The 18,557-nt window shown below is 42.6% G+C and overlaps 1 protein-coding gene across 8 annotated transcripts in view; it reads right to left on the bottom strand.

The window, feature by feature from the left end:
- The window catches only part of PRMT2 (protein arginine methyltransferase 2), a 72,704-nt gene that overhangs the window by 27,173 nt on the left and 26,974 nt on the right, over window positions 1-18,557 (bottom strand). For 2 of the 8 annotated variants that reach the window (XM_086676231.1, XM_086676236.1), the window contains exons 1-4: window positions 10,468-10,625; window positions 8,153-8,266; window positions 1,575-1,682; window positions 694-876 (exon numbers count right to left, since the gene is read on the bottom strand). In XM_086676231.1, the coding sequence (XP_086532357.1) occupies window positions 694-876; window positions 1,575-1,682; window positions 8,153-8,206 (345 nt within the window). In that variant the 5' untranslated portion in view covers window positions 8,207-8,266; window positions 10,468-10,625. Of the gene's footprint in view, window positions 1-693; window positions 877-1,574; window positions 1,683-8,152; window positions 8,267-10,467; window positions 10,626-18,557 lie in introns of those variants that run through there. The other 6 variants (XM_086676232.1, XM_086676233.1, XM_086676234.1 and 3 more) reach the window with 5 other exon arrangements.

Raw genomic sequence — 18,557 nt, 5'->3', positions numbered from 1 at the left:
TTTCACTCAACATTAGGTCTACAATGTTTATTCTGCAGGCATCTGTTTTCATCTAGGTTTAAAATATAAACAGGAGCTGTCTGGACTTTAGGATTATGGGTCTTTATCCAAATTGGGAAAACACACACACACACACACACAACTAGTAAGTCAGTTATTTATAAAGGTATTATTGTTGACTTGTGTAACTTTTTTGTATTTTATTTTTAAAGTAAAATATATTACTCTTTTTTAAATGCTGAGAAAAATTCATAATCCCATTGGTCAGATAATCTCTCTAAACTACCATGGGCCAATCCAGCCTACCACCTGTTTTTGTATGGCCTGCAAGCCAAGAATGATTTTTTAATGGTTTTTAAAAATCAAAAGAATACGCCATACTCACTTACGGTTTTATGACTGCTTCTGCACTACAATGGCAGAGCTGAGTAACCACATGGTCTACTAGCCAGAGAAAAAGTCTGCAAACCCTGCTCTAAACCATGAGAAGCAGCAGTCCAGGTGAAGCTAACTTTAAACTAGAGAGAAGAAACCAGCACCTGGCCAACTGAACAGGGATCTGGAATGCAATACCAGCACCTGGCCAACTGAACAGGGATCTGGAATGCAATACCAGCACCTGGCCAACTGAACAGGGATCTGGAATGCAATACCAGCACCTGGCCAACTGAACAGGGATCTGGAATGCAATACCAGGGTTCCATAGCTGCCGAAGTACTCTTCATCCTGCCACGTGTCTTCAGGATCACACTCCTCCAAATGCTTCCCAAGGTGGTTTGCAGGTATGTACCCACAGCAGCCTGCGCGCTCGCCCCACCACCAATCAGCAGTTGTCTGTCTCAGGACGAGAATTTTTTCCCCTCTCAAAAAGCTGAGCTGGAAAAAACATACACAGAAGTCAAAATTCAAGAAAAACCTGAAAGTGGTATTTCAATTGTAGCTCAGTGATAAATCCCCCATAACTGGGGCCCAAATCACAGCTATTTCAAAAAGGACCCAACAGGTAATTATACCAACTCACAATTTGTGAAAATGATACCAAGGTTTAGAGATTTTTATGGAACATCTACATGAAAGAAAAGCACGTGGTATTTTTTAAAGGAAAGATGAAACATTTTCAAATGGCTTAGGACAGAATTTCTGAACAGCCGCTTCACAGTAACTCTTACACAGTTACATTTACACAGTAAAATGTGGTAGGTGATTCATTTACTGGGTTACAAAGTAGGAAAAGCTACATTCAAGTCAGTATCTTTATCTTATAGCCTTATTTTTCATTAACTAGAATAGGTTCTAAACCAAGGTTTCCAAACAGAAATTGGAGCAGGTGCTTCCCCCGATTCCTTACCAGGTATCTTTCACCTAAGGCTTGGGACTGGAACTTGTTAGGGTAGGAAGAGAAGGGTCACTCACAGGTCTCACTGGGCTCTAAACGTCTGAATACCTCTTTACTTAACTTTGGTATGACTTCTTCAAATATTACATCTACTTCTGTCATTTAGCATACTGAATCAAAAAAAAAAACATGGACCGAGGCCCATGGCCACTGCACGTGAGCAAGTGCGTCGGGTTACCTGCGTCTGGTCAGTGGCAGAATAGTCTGCAATGGCCACAAACTCTTCCGGGTGCGCACTCTCCTGGAGATGCTCCTGGCCACCACATTCCATGAGACCCTCTCCCTCCTGCTCAAAGCAAAGGAAAGAACAGGAGATGACTATGGTGCTTCTCTTTCTGTCCATCCTAATAACTTGTAGCCTTTTGGTTATTTCATTTGGGTTCAAATGAAGATTCGTGTGACCAGATTTAATCCTACAAGTTGAGTCATCTTCAGTAGCAGGATCAAGGGATCTCACCTTCGCTCTACCTTTATGTCTCTAGTACAAAATTATTAATACATCCTAAAGAGAACATCAAAGAAAGAAATAAGAGGCACTTTTAGCATCTACCTGGTGACTGACCCTGAACATCATCCTCAAAGTAGTGACCAGCCCTAAGAGAAAGAAGACCTGTTCCTGGGCATCATGCTCTGGGGACCTTGTCAGACCCGAGGGCAGAACTGCAGAACTGGGCAGCCCTCAGGAAGGTGCTAGGGACCGGCACAACCCTCGCAGCCTCACTCAGACTGCACTGCTGCTGTCACACGCTGCTCAGGACCCAGAAGGGGAGCCCTAGAGTGCACCTGCCCAGTCTCCACTTTCCATCAGAACAGACTTGCCGTGAAGACACCCATTGGGGGTGGGAGAACCTCCAACCACACGTTCCAGTTCAATGAAGCAACCCTGTCCCCATATATACATTTTAAACAAATTTTCCTGAACAAATGTAATTCACATTCTTTGGAAAATGTGTGAAAGCACAAGTGTACCCAGAGGAAAATTACAACCATCTGTAATCTTGCTCACTGGTCAGGGATAATGATTAACATACTAACATTTATATTCTTTCCAGCTTTTTTTTTTTAAGTGTACATATAATATGCGCATATAGGGTATTTATGGAGATCATATAATTCTGCCTTGTGACAAGTTTCCCACTCATTAAATTGTGAGTATTTGGGGCGCCTGGGTGGCACAGTCAGTTGAGCGTCCAACTTAGGCTCAGGTCATGATCTCATGGTTCATGAGTTTGAGCTCCGCGTCAGGCTGTGTGCTGACAGCTCAGAGCCTGGAACCTGCTTCGGATTCTGTGTGTGTCTCTCTCTCTGCCCCTCCCCTGCTCATGCTCTGTCTCTGTCTCAAAAATAAATAAACATTAAAAAAACTTTTTTAATTTGTATTTTCCTCATTAAATTACTTCTAAATACATTTCTAATATCTGATAGTATTCCATTCTATGAATAATCTTAATTTATTTATCTGATCTCATTATGTATTCTTAAACTGTTTTCAGTTTTTACATTACAAATTATGTAAGACAAACTTTTTAAAAAAAATTTTTTTTAACACTTACTTATTATTGACAGAGAAAGACAGAGCATGAGCATGGGAGGGGCAGAGAGAGGAGACACAGAATCCGAAGCAGGCTGCAGGCTCTGAGCTGTCAGCACAGAGCCCAACGTGGGGCTCGAATTCACGGACCGTGAGATCATGACCTGAGCCAAAACCAAGAGTCAGATGCCCAGCCAGGTGCCCCACTTTTATAACTTCTGATATCACCACCAAATACCCTCCAGAAAGGTAGCTCCTCAGACCTACATAAGACTAAAAGAGGGGCACCAGGGTGGCTCAGTCAGCTAAGCATCCAACTCTTGATAGCGGCTCAGGTCATGATGTCACAGTCGTGGGTTCAAGCCCCATGTTGGGCTCTGCACCAACAGCATGGAGCCTGCTTGGGATTCGCTCTCTCTCCACCCTGCCCCTCGCTCCCCCTCCCCTGCTCATTCTCGCTCTCTAGTCTCTGAATAATCATAAAAGAAAACAGTGAATGGTTTTCCCACACCCTTATCAACAGTGGACATGCATCATCACTCAACTCTGCCAGTTTGATGTGGAGACACTGTCTTTGTTAGTTCCATTTGCCTTTATTTTTTTTTTATAATTTTACAATTTACTATTTTATCTTATTTTAATTTTATTTTTTGACAGAAAGCAGGGGAGAGGGGCAAAGGGATGGAAAGAGAATCTTAAGTAGGCTCCATGCTCAGTGCAGGGCCCAAGCTGGAGATCAATCCCATGACCCTGGGATCATGACCTGAGCCGAAATCAAGAGTCAGACGTTGAACTGACTGAGCCACCCAGGTGCTCCAGTTCCAGCTGCCTTTAATTTTTAGTGAGGTCAAACATGTTTTTCAAGTACTTTTTGGTCATCTTTTTTGTTAGTTGCCTATCTGTATCCTTTGCACATTTTCTTACTACAGTAATCTGATTCATTTTACACAGTATAATTTCCTTTTTAGCTTGCTCCCCTTCCCCTGCCCCTGCTCCACCTACATCATCAGCTTCTCACCGCCCTCCCTAACCTTTACCAGTCACCTGGCACATCCTCCCACACTTTCTCCATGCTCGTGTCACACACACATCCATGCACACATACACCCACACACATGCGGTTTTTCTTCTGACATAGTTGTTTGTGAAGGATGTCACAAACCCTTTTATTAATTTTGGGTTTTTTTTACTCACATTATAACTTGCAAAAAAAACTCCCCAATTCTTAGAACTCTAATTTATAATTTCCAATGACTATATAATACTCTACAAAAGGAATTCTTCCTGATTCTTCAGTCACCCTTGATTGATGGACTTTCTCTTGGTGTCCAACTTTCTACCACCGTAAACAATGTGGCCACAAACATCTCTACACATTTATCCTTATGTCATGATATTTTACTTCTATGGGATAGATTATCAGGGCTGAAAAATATGCATGGTTTTCATTCACACATTTGCCAGATTCTTTCCATCAAAGGTGCAGTACTTCACACTTCACGGCAATGCAGCGAGTGCTCTCTGCTTGAATACTCACCAGCAACCGGCATTATCACAGTCTTTAATATTTTCCAGAGTTTTAGATATAAAGACACCAGAAAAGTAAATATGTAGGGAGACAAGACTATTTCTTATCCTTTATAAGAAAGACTTAAACAGTGTAAGGAAACAATAATAATTCATTATGGGGCTTCTGACATATAAAGAAGTAAAGTATGTTACAACAATAGTACAAATAGCACAAAAATGGGGGCTGGTAAAGGCAAGTAATTTGGAGGAATCTTACATCATGAAGTGGTCGGAAAAAAAAAAAGACTGAGATAGGTTAAAGATGCATATCACAATTTCTTGGGTAACCACTAACATATCAGTAAAAGATACACATGAAAAGCCAATAGAGTAAATAATGTGGAATTGCAAACAATATTTTATTAATCAAAAAGGAGGCAAGAATGGAGAAAGGTACAAAGAATATGCAAAGAAGGAATAGAAAAACAGCAAGATGTTAGACTTAACCATACCAGTCATTATGTTAAATGTTAACAGACTAAATACTCCAATTTAGGAGCAGAAGTTACCCGACAAGGGGGAAAAATGACATACCTATAGGCTCTTTACAAGAGAAACATTTTAAATATATGGACTTAGATTTAAAATAGATTCAAAATATTGGTGTATGTGTACCACGCAAGCTGGTACAGCTGTATTAACATAAGACAAAATAGACACAGGGCAAGAAATATTAATAGGTAAAAAGAAAGACTTCATAAAAATCCATCAATCTAGAAAGTAAAATCTACCCTAAATCCATGCACCAAGTAACAGATTCAAAATATATGAAGCAAAAAGTGACAGATTCAAAAGGAAATTTAAAAAAAAAGACAAATCCACAATCAAAAAGGACATTTTTGAAGCTCATCTCTCTCAGTAACTGACACAACAAACGGGCAAAAAGTCAGAAAGGACACAAAAGACTTAAACAACGCTAATAACCCATTTGACCTTGATGACATTTATAGAAAACCAACAACCACAGCAAACATGCTCTTTGCACATGCATGTGGAACATTCGCCAAAACAGCCCATCTGACTAGGTCACAAAGCAGGCCTGAATAAACTAGCAAACACTGAAACTTTAAATAGTATCTTTTCTGAACAACATAAGCAAGCCAAAATTAAATAACAAAAAGATAAGCAAAAATTCCTAAATGTCTGAAAATAGACAACACATGTCTGAATAGCCCAGAAATTTTCTAATTTCCACTATAACATATTAGAAAGTATTTTAACTGATCAACAATGAAAATATGATGTATATAAGTGTGTGAGGTACAGCAAACCGATGGTCAGAGGTAAAGTTACACCTTTAAAAACATATATTGGGGCGCCTGGGTGGCGCAGTCGGTTACGCGTCCGACTTCAGCCAGGTCACGATCTCGCGGTCCGTGAGTTCGAGCCCCGCGTCAGGCTCTGGACTGATGGCTCAGAGCCTGGAGCCTGCTTCCGATTCTGTGTCTCCCTCTCTCTCTGCCCCTCCCCCGTTCATGCTCTGTCTCTCTCTGTCCCAAAAATAAATAAACGTTGAAAAAAAAAATTTAAAAACATATATTAGAGAAGGAAGGTTTTTGTGTGTGTGTGTGTGTGTGTGTGTGTGTGTGTGTGTGTGTGTGTTTTTAACATTTATTTATTTTTTGAGAGACAGAGACAGAGCATGAGCGGGAGGGGACAGAGAGAGAGGGAGTCACAGATTCCAAAGCAGGCTCCAGGCTCTGAGCTGTCAGCACAGAGCCAGACGCAGGGCTCAAACTCACAGACTGTGAGATCATGACCTGAGCCCAAGTAGGACTCTTAACCGACTGAGCCAGCCAGGCGCCCCTTAAAGAAAAGGAAGGTTTAAATCAGTGATCCAAACTTCCATCACAAGATGCTATAAAAATAGAAAATGAAACCCAAAGTATAAAAGAAATAAAGAGAAAAGAGAAAACCAATGAGATAGAAAACAGATGAACACAGAGAAATTCAACAAAGACAAAATGGGTTCTTTGAAAAGATGAAAGTGATAAAACCCCTTAAAGGTGATCAGGGGAAGGAAAGATAAAACACAAATTTTGAATAGCAGGCATCTCTTCTGTAATGAAGAGTGCTATTAACCGGATGAACACAAACAGTACAGAAATCCTTCCATGACAGATGCCCAAGTAATTAAGAACTAAATAACAAGATATCATTTCTAACTCATCAGACTGAGCAAACTTTCAAAGTCTGATGCTCTCAAGTGTTACCAAGCACTATATGGGTTCCTGGCAGACCAGTAAACTGGAGAACAACTGATCACTATCTAGTAAAACTGAAAATATGCAATCCCTTCCACCCTGCAATGCCATTACTAAGTATACACCAGAGAGCACGTATGCACAAGGAGATGTGTAGGATATTTGCTGCAGCACTGCTGGAAATAGACAAAAACTGAAAACATCAAGTGTCCACAAAAGGGAAATAAATAAAATGTGGTGTACATCTACTGTATAACAGTAAGACTGCAACTGACCTGCATACATCAAGGGCAAATCCCCCAAAAGTAACATTAGTGGAGGGGCGCCTGGGTGGCTCAGCTGGTCAAGCATCTGACTTCAGCTCAGGTCACGATCTCTCGGTTCATGTGCTGACAGCTCAGAGCCTGGAGCCTGCTTCAGATTCTGCGTCTCCCTCTCTCTCTGTCCCTCCCCCACTAGCGTGCACACACGCGCTCTCTCTCTCTCTCTCTCTCAAAAATAAATGTTAAAAAAAATTTTTTTACAGTAACAGTGGAAAAAGCAAGCAGCAGATGACACAGAATATGAAGCCACTTAAGTAAAATCTAAAAAGCACACACAGAGTATCATATGTTGGTCAAAGATGCCTATACTAGGTATAAAAACGTAAAAAAATGGTGCAGAAGCACAAAGATCAGTTTATAATTCACAGTAGTATTTGCCTGTGGAAACAGAGGAAGAAGAATGGGGCTGGGGCACAAACTTTATCTATGGTTTCCTTCAAAATATATACATATATGTATATATATTTACATTCTAAAGCAAATACGACAAAATGTTAACAAGTTTTCACTTTTGTGTGGCATGTACAAATAATGTTTGCAATATTATTCTATAAAGTTCCAACATTTTAAAAATTTCTCAAAAGAACAGGACATCCATGGAATTAAAAAGTTTTATGATTAAGAAAGATTAATGACACAACTATGAATCAAATCTATATATGAAAACCCAAATGAAATTAGAACAACCATTAGAAGGCTAGAAAAAAAAGAAATGTTAAAATTGGACATCACAGATATAAAAATGTTTGATTTTTTAAAAAAGATTATTTGAGTATTCATTTGGTTTTTAATTTGATATAATCAACATTCCTTGAAATGTAATCTTTTTTTTACTAATAAGTTGAATGAAACTAGATGTGTTACAGGCAGAAAAAAAGTATGAATATATAAATCACTTCTAATGTGTCTAACCTGCTTATAAGACATTATGCCTAGGACCTTATTAAACAACTAAAACAATGTGCTTGCTTCACCAGCACAGGTACCAAAGGTAGGTTTCCTGGGAGGTGTTTATGATGCCCAACTCAGAATGCCATCTGTAATTTCCTCTATGTAAGCATCCCATGGTTGGTGGCTAAGCTCTGCTCTCTGCAATGTTCATAGTTTTTAAATACAGGTTCTTACATACTAGACCTGAAATTACCTGCAATTCACTTCTGGGGCAGTCATCTGATGTTGCCATGGTTCTCTTAGGATCTGCCGCATAGCTGCCGCTTTTAATGTTTCATTTTCCCCTCCATTTCTACTTTTGAAAAGAGAGAGAATGAGAAAATACTTTGTTACCCTGCATAATAATTAGGTTTGCTTCACTTCTACGGTCCATGATAAAGATCCTATGCCAAAAGGAAGTAAAACGGATTTTTAAAGAATGAAACAGAAATCAAATTTATAAATGAAATTCTTCATGAAAACAATAGAAAGCATTTGAAATTTATGAACTTCTGTGTGTTTTCTTCACTAGTCTACAAAGGTGCTGATCTTATTTATTTAATGAATACTGTTAGTTTCTGTTAGATTACTGAATTGATTTAAAACAACAAATTAATGCCAAATCTTTTCTTGGAACCCTGATAGCCTTCACTCCAATTAAAATTCCTTACTGTCAAAATCAAGGAAACCTCATTTGAAATGTAGTCCGGAGGCCAGCAGGGGGAGCTCTCACACCCTACCACTCCTTATAGACCAGACAGGAAAAAGTTCACTTTCCTACCACAGCAGGGTCTCCTACCCAAGGCAGCAGCCCAGCCAGTGAGAAACAGCCAAACAGCCTTAGCCCAGCCAATCAGGAAGGGTGACCACCCACACTCACTTTCCTCCAATGGCCTTTCCTTCAAAGCAGCTCCTCCCAACTTCCTCCTTTTTTTCTTTTCTTTCTTTTTTTAATAGAGAAGGTGAGCAGAGGAGGAGGGGAGGTGCAGGGAGAGAGGGAGATAAAGAGAATCTTAAGCAGGCTCTACGCTCAGCCCTGAGCCCCATGATGGGGTCCTGGGGCTTGATGTCACAACCTTGTGATCATGACCTGAGCCCAAATCAAGGGTGAAATGCTCAACAGAATGAGCCACCCAGGTGCCCCACCTTTTTTCTCTATATAAAGTAACCTTCCTCTCCTACACTAGTCCATTTGCCAGTAGTTTCCCCATAGTTTGCAGGTCTGAAATTGTAATTCCTCTGTCATTTCCAAATAAACCCACTTTTCTGGTAAAAATAACTGGTTGTTTTATTTTCAAGGTCAACAGCACCTGGGGCTTTCAAGTGTTTCCACTAACAGGAACCAAAAAGTCTACATCTTCCAGAGGCTTTCCCTTCTCATTCTCAGTTCTCATTTTTCCCCGTGACCGTATAATCCATACTATACTCCAACATGAATGTGTTTTTTCTTACATAACAATGCTTTGTTTAAAATGCATGCTTCACTTATTCATGACTTAATACTTATTTTTGTGGGATCTATAATTACAATGTGAAAATTAACAGAACAGAGTCGTTTAGAATGGAGTCAGAGGAGGCCAGCAACGAGCGCTACCTGCAGACCCACCAGAAAGAGCAGATCCCGCAGTGGATACTACTACACTCTTCTAGCAGCAGAAAGGATTTCCTCCTCCCCCCAGCAACAGTACAACCAATGAGAGACTATCACAACCCAACCAATCAGAAGCCACTACACTTTCAACTCTCAGCCATAGACTGCTTATCCTGGATTGTAATTATCTGCCATTCTTAAATAAACCCATTTTTGCTGGCAAAATACCTAGCAGGGTTTTGTTGTTTTTGTTTTAGGGTTAACAACAAACACTAATATATATACATTGTATTTTCACTGGAAAACACTGGCACTGGGGCCAGGGCGGGATGGAGCCTGGACAGGGATGGTTTGCTGGAAGGGGCTGGGGAGGGTGAGGCTGGATCCGGTTGATGGGGCTGGGGCAGGGCCAGGTGGGCTGACCAGCCTGCGGGGGGGGGGGGGGGGGGGCACCGGGTAGACGACCCAGGATCAGGGACTAGTGGCCAAAGGCAATAGGGGATGGGAGGAGAAAGAATGAGGGGGATACGAAGTGAAACACAGGGCTTAGATGCAGGAGTACTACCAGGGGTAAGGAGGAAAGGGAGCGGGCTCACAGAGGATGAGGGCTCGCGCAGACGAAAGTGAGGTGGGCACCTCTCCGAGAAGGCGTGGCTGGGGAAAGCGGCACTGCGTTGTTGGGCGTGGTGGTGGGGGGGGAGGAACCAGGGTGGTGGGCGTGGCCGGGAGGGGGCGTGGCCCTGCAGTCGCCGAGCTTGCAGTCAGCGGCCAGACCTCCTAGCACATAAGAGGGAGGTTCGGGGGTCTTCAAGGGGATAGAGGCCTCGGTCGGCCTACTGACGCACACGCCCGGTAAGGACCCTCACTTGGCACGTCCTACCTCAGTTCGGTCCAGCCGCCTGAGCTGCCCACGAGAAACCTACCTCAGCCGCCTTTCTCCGCTGAGTTCTGCGTCCACACCGCCGGTGCGGAGGGGCAGACAGCGCTTACCAGGAGCCCGAGCCACCGCCCTGGGCCCGCGCAAGCGCAGTACGCGCAGGCCGGCAGCGGCCAGAACCCCTCCCTAGGCCCCGCTCCCTACGCCTGCGCAGTCCGCACTCGTCCCTATGTCCGGGTAACGGAGCCACAGTCTTCGGCCCCACGCAGGCGCAGTCGCTCAGGCCCGTCTAGGAGAAGGACCAGTTCTGGGCCAAGCGCGTCGCGCAGGCGCACTTCACGAGTCCCGTCTCCCGCAGTGGCGCGCACGGGGAACACGGAGCCCCCTTCTGTGCCCGCTGAGCCTCCTGTAGGGGCGGGGTCAGCGATGGGGTTGCAGCCGGTTGTGGGTCCCCAGCCTGGTTGAGGCGGTGGGTGGCGGAGACCCGAACCGTACGCGAGTTGGGGATGTGGAGCGATGGCGGCCGGACCCGAGTTAGTGGAGGGGGAACAGTGGAGGCCTCACCCAGTGTTGGGAGCGAGGCAGCAGGGGCCGCTGCCGGACTTTGGTTAGGAGGTGGGGCAGCGGGGGCTGCGGATGGACCCGGGTTAGGGGGTGGAGCTGGGGGGGCCGGGACCGTACCCGGATTAGGGGGTGGGGCAGCCTGAGCCAGGGCCGGACCCGGGTTTAAGGGGTGGGGTAGCGGGGGCTGCGGGTGGACCCGGATTAGGGGGTGGGGCAGCGGGAACCGGGACCGTACCCGGGTTAGGGCGTGGGGCGGCGGGGGCTGCGGATGGACCCGGGTTAGGGGGTGGGGCTGCGGGAGCCGGGGCCGAACCCGGGTTAGGGGGTGGGGCAGCGGGGACTGCGGGTGGACCGGGATTAGGGGGTGGGGCAGCCTGGGCCAGGGCCGGACCGGGATTAGGGGGTGGGGCAGCGGGGGCCGGGGCCGGACCCGGGTTAGGGGGTGGGGCAGCGGGGACTGCGGGTGTACCGGGATTAGGGGGTGGGGCAGCCTGGGCCAGGGCCGGACCAGGGTTAGGGGGTGGAGCAGCGGGGGCTGCGGCCGGTCCTGGAGTGGGGAACAGAAACCCATTGTGGGTGACAGAAATGGCAGATTTCTGGAGTAGGCCCTCCTTTTTTCTGCTTTTCTGTAATAATTCAGTTAGCTTTCCCATCTATGCTGTGAAGTGAGAACCATTTGACATTCTTTTCACTTGACAAATCAGACATTGATTTAAGTTTTCATTTCACCAAGAAGTTTGATATTAGAAGGGAAATAGGGAAACGTTAGTGCCCTTACTGTGTGGTGGTCTCAAGGTGGGCAGGTAGCAGTACTGTAGTAGGGGTGGGGGGTCGGGGGGAGGTGGTAGGAAAAGGTAGTCAAAATCACGCAGACAATGGAGTAGTGGTTGCCCGGGGGAGGAGAGGAGAGTAAAGAGGTGAAGTTGATGGGTATGGGGTTTGCGTTTTTTGTTTTTTTTTAATTTTTTTTTTCAACGTTTATTTATTTTGGGGACAGAGAGAGACAGAGCATGAACGGGGGAGGGGCAGAGAGAGAGGGAGACACAGAATCGGAAACAGGCTCCAGGCTCTGAGCCATCAGCCCAGAGCCTGACGCGGGGCTCGAACTCACGGACCGCGAGATCGTGACCTGGCTGAAGTCGGATGCTTAACCGACTGCGCCACCCAGGCGCCCCGGGGTTTGCGTTTTTACAAGATGAAAAGAGTTAGGGAGATGGATGTTGACAATAGTTGCACGCGAGGGAAATATATTTAATACCACTGAAGTGTGCATTTATAAATGGTGAAGGTGGTAAATTTTGTGTGCATTTGACCACGATAAAAAAAAGCAGGAAAACAAACTATGAGGAATGAAAAGGGAATTAAGTACATATTCTATAGATTTTTTGTTAATGTTTATTTATTTGAGAGAGAGCATGAGCAGGGGAGGGGGAGAGAGAGAAAAGAGAGAATCTGAAGCAGGCTCCACACCGACAGCAGAGAGCTTGATGTGGGTTCAAACTCGGGAACTGAGATCATTACCTGAGCCAGTATCAGACGCTTAACAGCTTAACTGACTGAGCCACCCAGGCTCCCCTGGATTCTGTGAATTTTTAAAAGATAATGAACATATGATGAAGCTATATGTCAAAAATTTTAGCAAATCATAAAGTGGGAAAATTCCTTGAAAAACAACTTACCAAAACTGAACAAGAATATTTCGAAATGGGGCGCCTGGGTGGCTTAGTCAGTTGGCAACTGACTCTTGATTTCTGCTGGGGTAATGATCTTGTGGTGGTGGGACTGAGCCCTGTGTAAGGCTACGTGCTGAATGTGGAGCCTGCTTGGGATTCTTTCTCTCTCTCTCTCTCTCTCTCTCTCTCTCTCTCTCTCTCTCTCCCCCTCTCCCTCCCTCCCTCTCCCCCCCCCCCCCGTTCATGGTGTGTGTGTGTGTGTGTGTGTCTTTCTCTTCCCCAAAATAAATAAATAAACATTTCAAAAAGACATTAGAAAATCTGCATAGTTCCATATTTGTTAAAGGAATTGATTTTATCACTTAAAACCTTCTCACAAAGAAGCCCAGATGGCTTCACTAGTAAATGCTTCCAAACATATTAGCAGAATATGATATCAGTGTTAAACATGTTCTTCCAGAAAATAAAGAAAAGTGCAATACTTCCTAACTGGTTCAATGAGGCCAGCATAACTCTGCTATAAATCAATCCAGTGAAAGATAAAATTACATATCATGACCAAGTGTGGTTTACTCTAGGAATGAAAGCTTGTTTAAAATTTAAAAATCAAAATTATTTCCACATTTCAGGTTATAGGATGAAAAACATAGATGCAGAAAAAAACATTTCATAAAACTTGACACCCACTAAATTCACAAAACTAGAAATAAAAAGGAATATTTTAATCTTAGTCATCTGTTAAAAACAGATAACATAGCAAAATAGTGTGTGCTTTTCTCCTGGATTCAGGAAGAAAAGAAGGATGTCCTCTATCATTTCTATTCAACAGTGGAAGGGTGATCTTACCCCAATGCAAGAAGGCAAAAGGAAGACGATGTGTAAAGACTCAAAGGAAAAAGTAAAACTCAGTTCACAGATGCCATGATTGTGTATGCAGATAATCCAAAATAATCTATAAATAACGCATTATAATTAATAAGTGAATATCCTAGGCTGGAGATGAAGGCCAAATATAGTAGCAATCAACAGAAATTGCAATCTAAAAATTCCATGTACAATAGTACCAAGTAACATCAAATGTCATCTGTCTTTCAGTAACTGACAACTGGACAAACACACACAGGATGTAGATCTAAACACAATCACATCAATGATTTAATTAACCATCATAATTAATACACCAAACAACTACAGAATATACTTTATTAAGATCACATGGAATGTTAACCAAGATAGACAATATGCTTGCTCACCCATAAAATAAGTCGCAATAAATTGGAAAGATTGAAATCTTAGCGTATATTCTCTGACCGTAATGAAATACAATTAGAAATCTAGCAAAGTTCCAAATATTTGGAAATTAAGCAGCATATATCTAAATAATCCATGGGTCAAAGGAAGAAACCAGAGAGTTTTAAAAAATTGAGTGGTAATGATTTAAAAAAAAAAATTTTTTAATGGAGCACGTGGGTGGCTCAGTCAGTTAAGTGCCCGACTTTAACGATCATGATCTCGTGAGTTCGAGCCCTACATCCAACTCTCTGCTGACAGCTAGGAGCCTGGAGCCTGCTTCGGATTCTGTGTCTCCCTCTCTCTGCCTCTCCCCTGCTCGCGCTCTCTCTCAAAAATAAATAAACATTAAAAAAAATTTTTTTTCATTGAGTGATAATGAAAATGTACTGCTGTGGTTTGAAAGTCTGTGTCCCCCAAATTCTTACATTAACTAACCCCCATCGGGATGGTGTTCAGAAGTGGGGCCTGGGGAAGGAGATTAGATCATTGGAGCAGAGCCTTCAAAAATGGGATCAGTGCCTTTATAAAAGACTACCCCAGAGAGCTCCTTGCCCCTTCCACCATGCAAGGATACATGGGGAAAAACCGCCTTCTGTGGCCCAGGAAACCCTCACCAGACACTGAATTTGCATGATCTGGGATTTCCCAGCCTCTAAAACTGTGAGAAACAAATGTTTATTGTTTGTAAGCCACACAGTTTATGGTATCCTTGTTATTACTATCCAAATGGACTAACATGTACATTAATATTTGGGGGATGCAAATAAAGCAGAGCTTAGAAAGAAATTGATGCTTTCAGTGCTTACACTAGAATGGAAGAAAATTTAAAAGCAGTGATCTAAATTTCCAATTTAAGGGGCACCTGGGTGGCTCAGTCAGTTGGATGTCCCGATTTCAGCTCAGGTACTGATCTCATGGTTCGTGAGTTCAAGCCCCACGTTGGGCTCTGTGCTGACAGCTCAGAGCCTGGAGCCTGCTTTGGATTCTGTGTTTCCCTCTCTCTCTGCCCCTCACCTGCTTGCACTCTCTCTCAAAAATAAGCATTAGAAAAAAATTTTTTAAATAATAAAAAAATAAAATTCCAATTTAAGAAACTAAAATTGAAAAGAAAAGCAAATTAAAAACAAAGTCAAAGAAAGAAAATATATTAACTAAATAAATGTTAAGTTAAATAAACAAGTCCGTGAACTAGGAAATAACAAAAAATTAACAAAGACAGAAGTTGGTTCTTTAAAAAAAATTAATAGAATTGATCAATTTTTAGCAAGAATTATCAAGAGAAAAAAAGAAAAAAAAACTATCAATATTAGAAATAAAAAGGGGGACCTCTTCCCAGATCACACCAATATTAGAAAGATAAATAGGGTGGGCCCCTGGCTGGCTCAGTCAGTAGAGTAGGCAACTCTTGATCTCAGGTTGTGAGTTGGAGGCCCACAATGGGTGCAGAGATTACTTAAAATAAAATCTTCAAAAAAAAAAATAAATAAAAAATGGGGGGCGCCTGGCTGGCTCAGTTGGAGGAATATGCAACTCTTGATCTTGGGCTCATGAATTCGAGCCCCATGTTGGGCATAGAGATTACTTAAAAAAAATAAAGAAAACATTTTTAAAAAGATAAATTAGAAGACCATGACCAACTTTATGCAAACACATTTGATAATTTGTATGAAATGGACAAATTCCTTTAAAGGCATTACCTTTATCAAAACTGACACAAAAGAAAATGAAAAATATATATAATAAATGAATTTGTTAAAAACCTTCCCACAAAGAAAATGTCAAACGCAAATTGTTTCATTGCTGAATTCTATTAAATGTGTAAAAAGATATAACACCAACATTTAACAAAATTTTAAGAAAACAGGGGATGGACACTTTCCATTTGTTTTATGAGGGAAACTTAACTCTGATACAAGCACCTGACAAATAAAAGAAAATTACAGACTGATATCTCTCATAAAAATAGACACAAAAATCCTTAACACAATCTTAGAAAATCAAACCCAATGATAAGTGGAGGGGCTGATACATTATTAAGGTGGACTGGAGTTTACCCTAGTAGTGCCAAATTGGACTATAACACTTGCAAATCAATGCAATTTACAATCTCAACAGAATAAAGGAGAGGAAACATATGATCATTCAATCCTTTAAAAAATTTTTAAAGGATTTGACAAAACTCAATACCCAATCATGATGTTTTTAAACATCAGCGACGCAGGCAGGCTAGATCCAAGGACCCAGAGGAGGGAGTCCAGCAGAGGGACTTAGGCTTCCTGCAGGACAGAAATCAAATGTGAGCCGGAAAGTGAAGGAGTGAAAACAGACTTTACTGAACAGTGTGAGTGACAGAGAAGAGGAGATGGAGTGTCTGGGAGACTCAGAAAGAAGAAGGAGTCTCATCGTCGCCGGGGGCTAGGGGTTTATATTGGAAAGGGGTCTAGGGTACGTAGGTGTTCCTTCAGGAATACGGGGTAGGGTCCCATCAAAGGCAAGTGTCAGGTGAATGATAGGTGTTATTCCATGAATCACCAAAGGTAGGGGGTATTGATGTCAGTGTCAGCCAAGGTTTGTTCAAAGTTAATGTCCCAGAACATGTTTGAGATCTGGCTCTTCTTAGATGTTATCAGGTGTTCAGGGCCTAGGACAAGACTCAGAAAGTTTAACTTTTTTGCTTCCCCCTTCAAGTGGGAACAAAGCTTCTTTGGCTTCTTCAAAGGCAAAATATGGGACATGAGTAAATGGGACCTGGCAGAAAAACGGCAGAGATGGAGCCGTTCTACAGTGGAGGTCCTCAGCTTCCCTACCTCATCAGCAAAAGTAGAACATCTTTATCTCTAAAAAGGCATCTTTTAGAAACCCTAACACAAAAATCATACTTAGTGATGTTATACTGAAAATCCTCATTAGAAACAAGCAAATGTATCCAGTGTCACTACTTCAGTTCAGCATTTTATAGGAAATCCTGACCAGCACAATAAGGCAAGTAAAGCAATAAATAAATTAGAGGAAGAGCTATTAGAACGAAAGAGAAAATTGTATGTATTCACAGATAATTAGATTGCTCACATAGAATGGCCTAAGGAATCACAAAACTACTAGAATAAATAAGTGAATTTAGCAAGATAGGAGGATAAAGATCTGCATAGAGAAATATGTGTATTTTTATTTGCTAGGAACAAAACATTGAAAATGAACTTTTTTAAAACCCACGTATAACAGCACTGTAGTGTGAGCTCCTGACAATTACCTTTTTCAAGCATCATGTAAGTGCCTAACGTTAAGCTTCTGAGTGCCAAGGTCTCCACTTCACAGACATCCATCTCCAATAAATACATCGCCAGCTACACACCAGATGAAAAGCCACAACACCCTGCCCATGAAGTTCCCTCTTTTAGAAAGCACCAGCTGACCTGACTTTTTGACCTCTTGCTTTTCCTTTCCTGAAATTCAATTCCTGCTCTTATGTTTAAAATTCACCAGACCTCTAAAACCCTAGGCTACCGGACTTGACCTCAATAAAGGCAGAACCCCAGGCCCATATTCTCCCCTCTTCCTCCTGCCCCCCCACCAGAACCTCACCGTGGGGCGCTGGACGGTTACCCTCCAGGAACTGTGAGTAACACATTTTCAAAATTCCCTGAAGGTGGTTGCAGCTGGGCATCTTGCAGTCATAATAGCAAGGGCGGATCCAGCCACATTGGCTGCACCTGGGGGAGTCTGTGGGAGTTTGTGCAAACAGTGGGGTGGGGGGGGAGTCTGTGGACAAACAGGGTGGGGGGTGCGGTGAGTGTCCCCAGGCATTTCAAGTCAATAGCGTCCCCAAGGATAGGCTGAGAGCAATGCAGAACAAGCATCAACTTAAATGCTTAGGAGTAAATTTTTATTGAAAAAAATTTTTAATGTTTATTTATAAATTTAAAGAGCAATGCAAAGGACCTAGAATAGCAAAACAATCTTAGAACAGTATTGTAAGATATACACCTTCTGACTTCAAGAATTATTATAAAGATACAGTAATCAAGGCAGTGTGGTATTGGCAAAATGATAGGCAAAGAGATCAATGGGACAGAAAAGAAAATCCAGAAATAGACACTTTTATAGTCATTGACTTCGAATAAAAGTGCCCAAGCACTTTTCACGAGAAAAGTCTTTTTGGAAGATGTGCTGCAGGAACTGGCTATTTGTTTAGAAACGATGACCCTAGATGCCTACCTGCCACTACACAGACGCTTATTTGGGATGGATCATAGACCCAAATATAAAAGCTAAAACTTTAAACTTAGAGGTAGCAAAGTTTCCTTAGATGTAAAAAGCACTAACAATAAAATTAAAAAATGGGAAATTAGACCAGGGGTCGGGAAACATTTTTTGGTAAAGGGCCAGGTAGTAAATATTTTAAGCCCTGCAGCCAGTGTCAGTCAGACTGCTAGACACGGCCTTTGCAGCAGTATTAAGAGAGCTACGGGCAGTATGTTAATGAATGGGCGCAGCTCTAAGCCCAACAAGCAGCCTGAACTCACAACCCCCAGACCAAGCGTCGCACGCTCCTCCAGCTGAACCAGCCAGGCGCACCCTCCCCCCCGCTTTATTTTGGGTGCAGCTG

The sequence above is a fragment of the Puma concolor genome, chromosome C2 (assembly GCF_028749965.1).
Source record: "Puma concolor isolate L17-30 chromosome C2, mPumCon1.1.hap2, whole genome shotgun sequence".
Lineage (NCBI taxonomy): Eukaryota > Metazoa > Chordata > Mammalia > Carnivora > Felidae > Puma > Puma concolor.
Note: the sequence above shows the minus strand (reverse complement) of the source record. Positions and strands in the feature narration are given on the sequence as shown.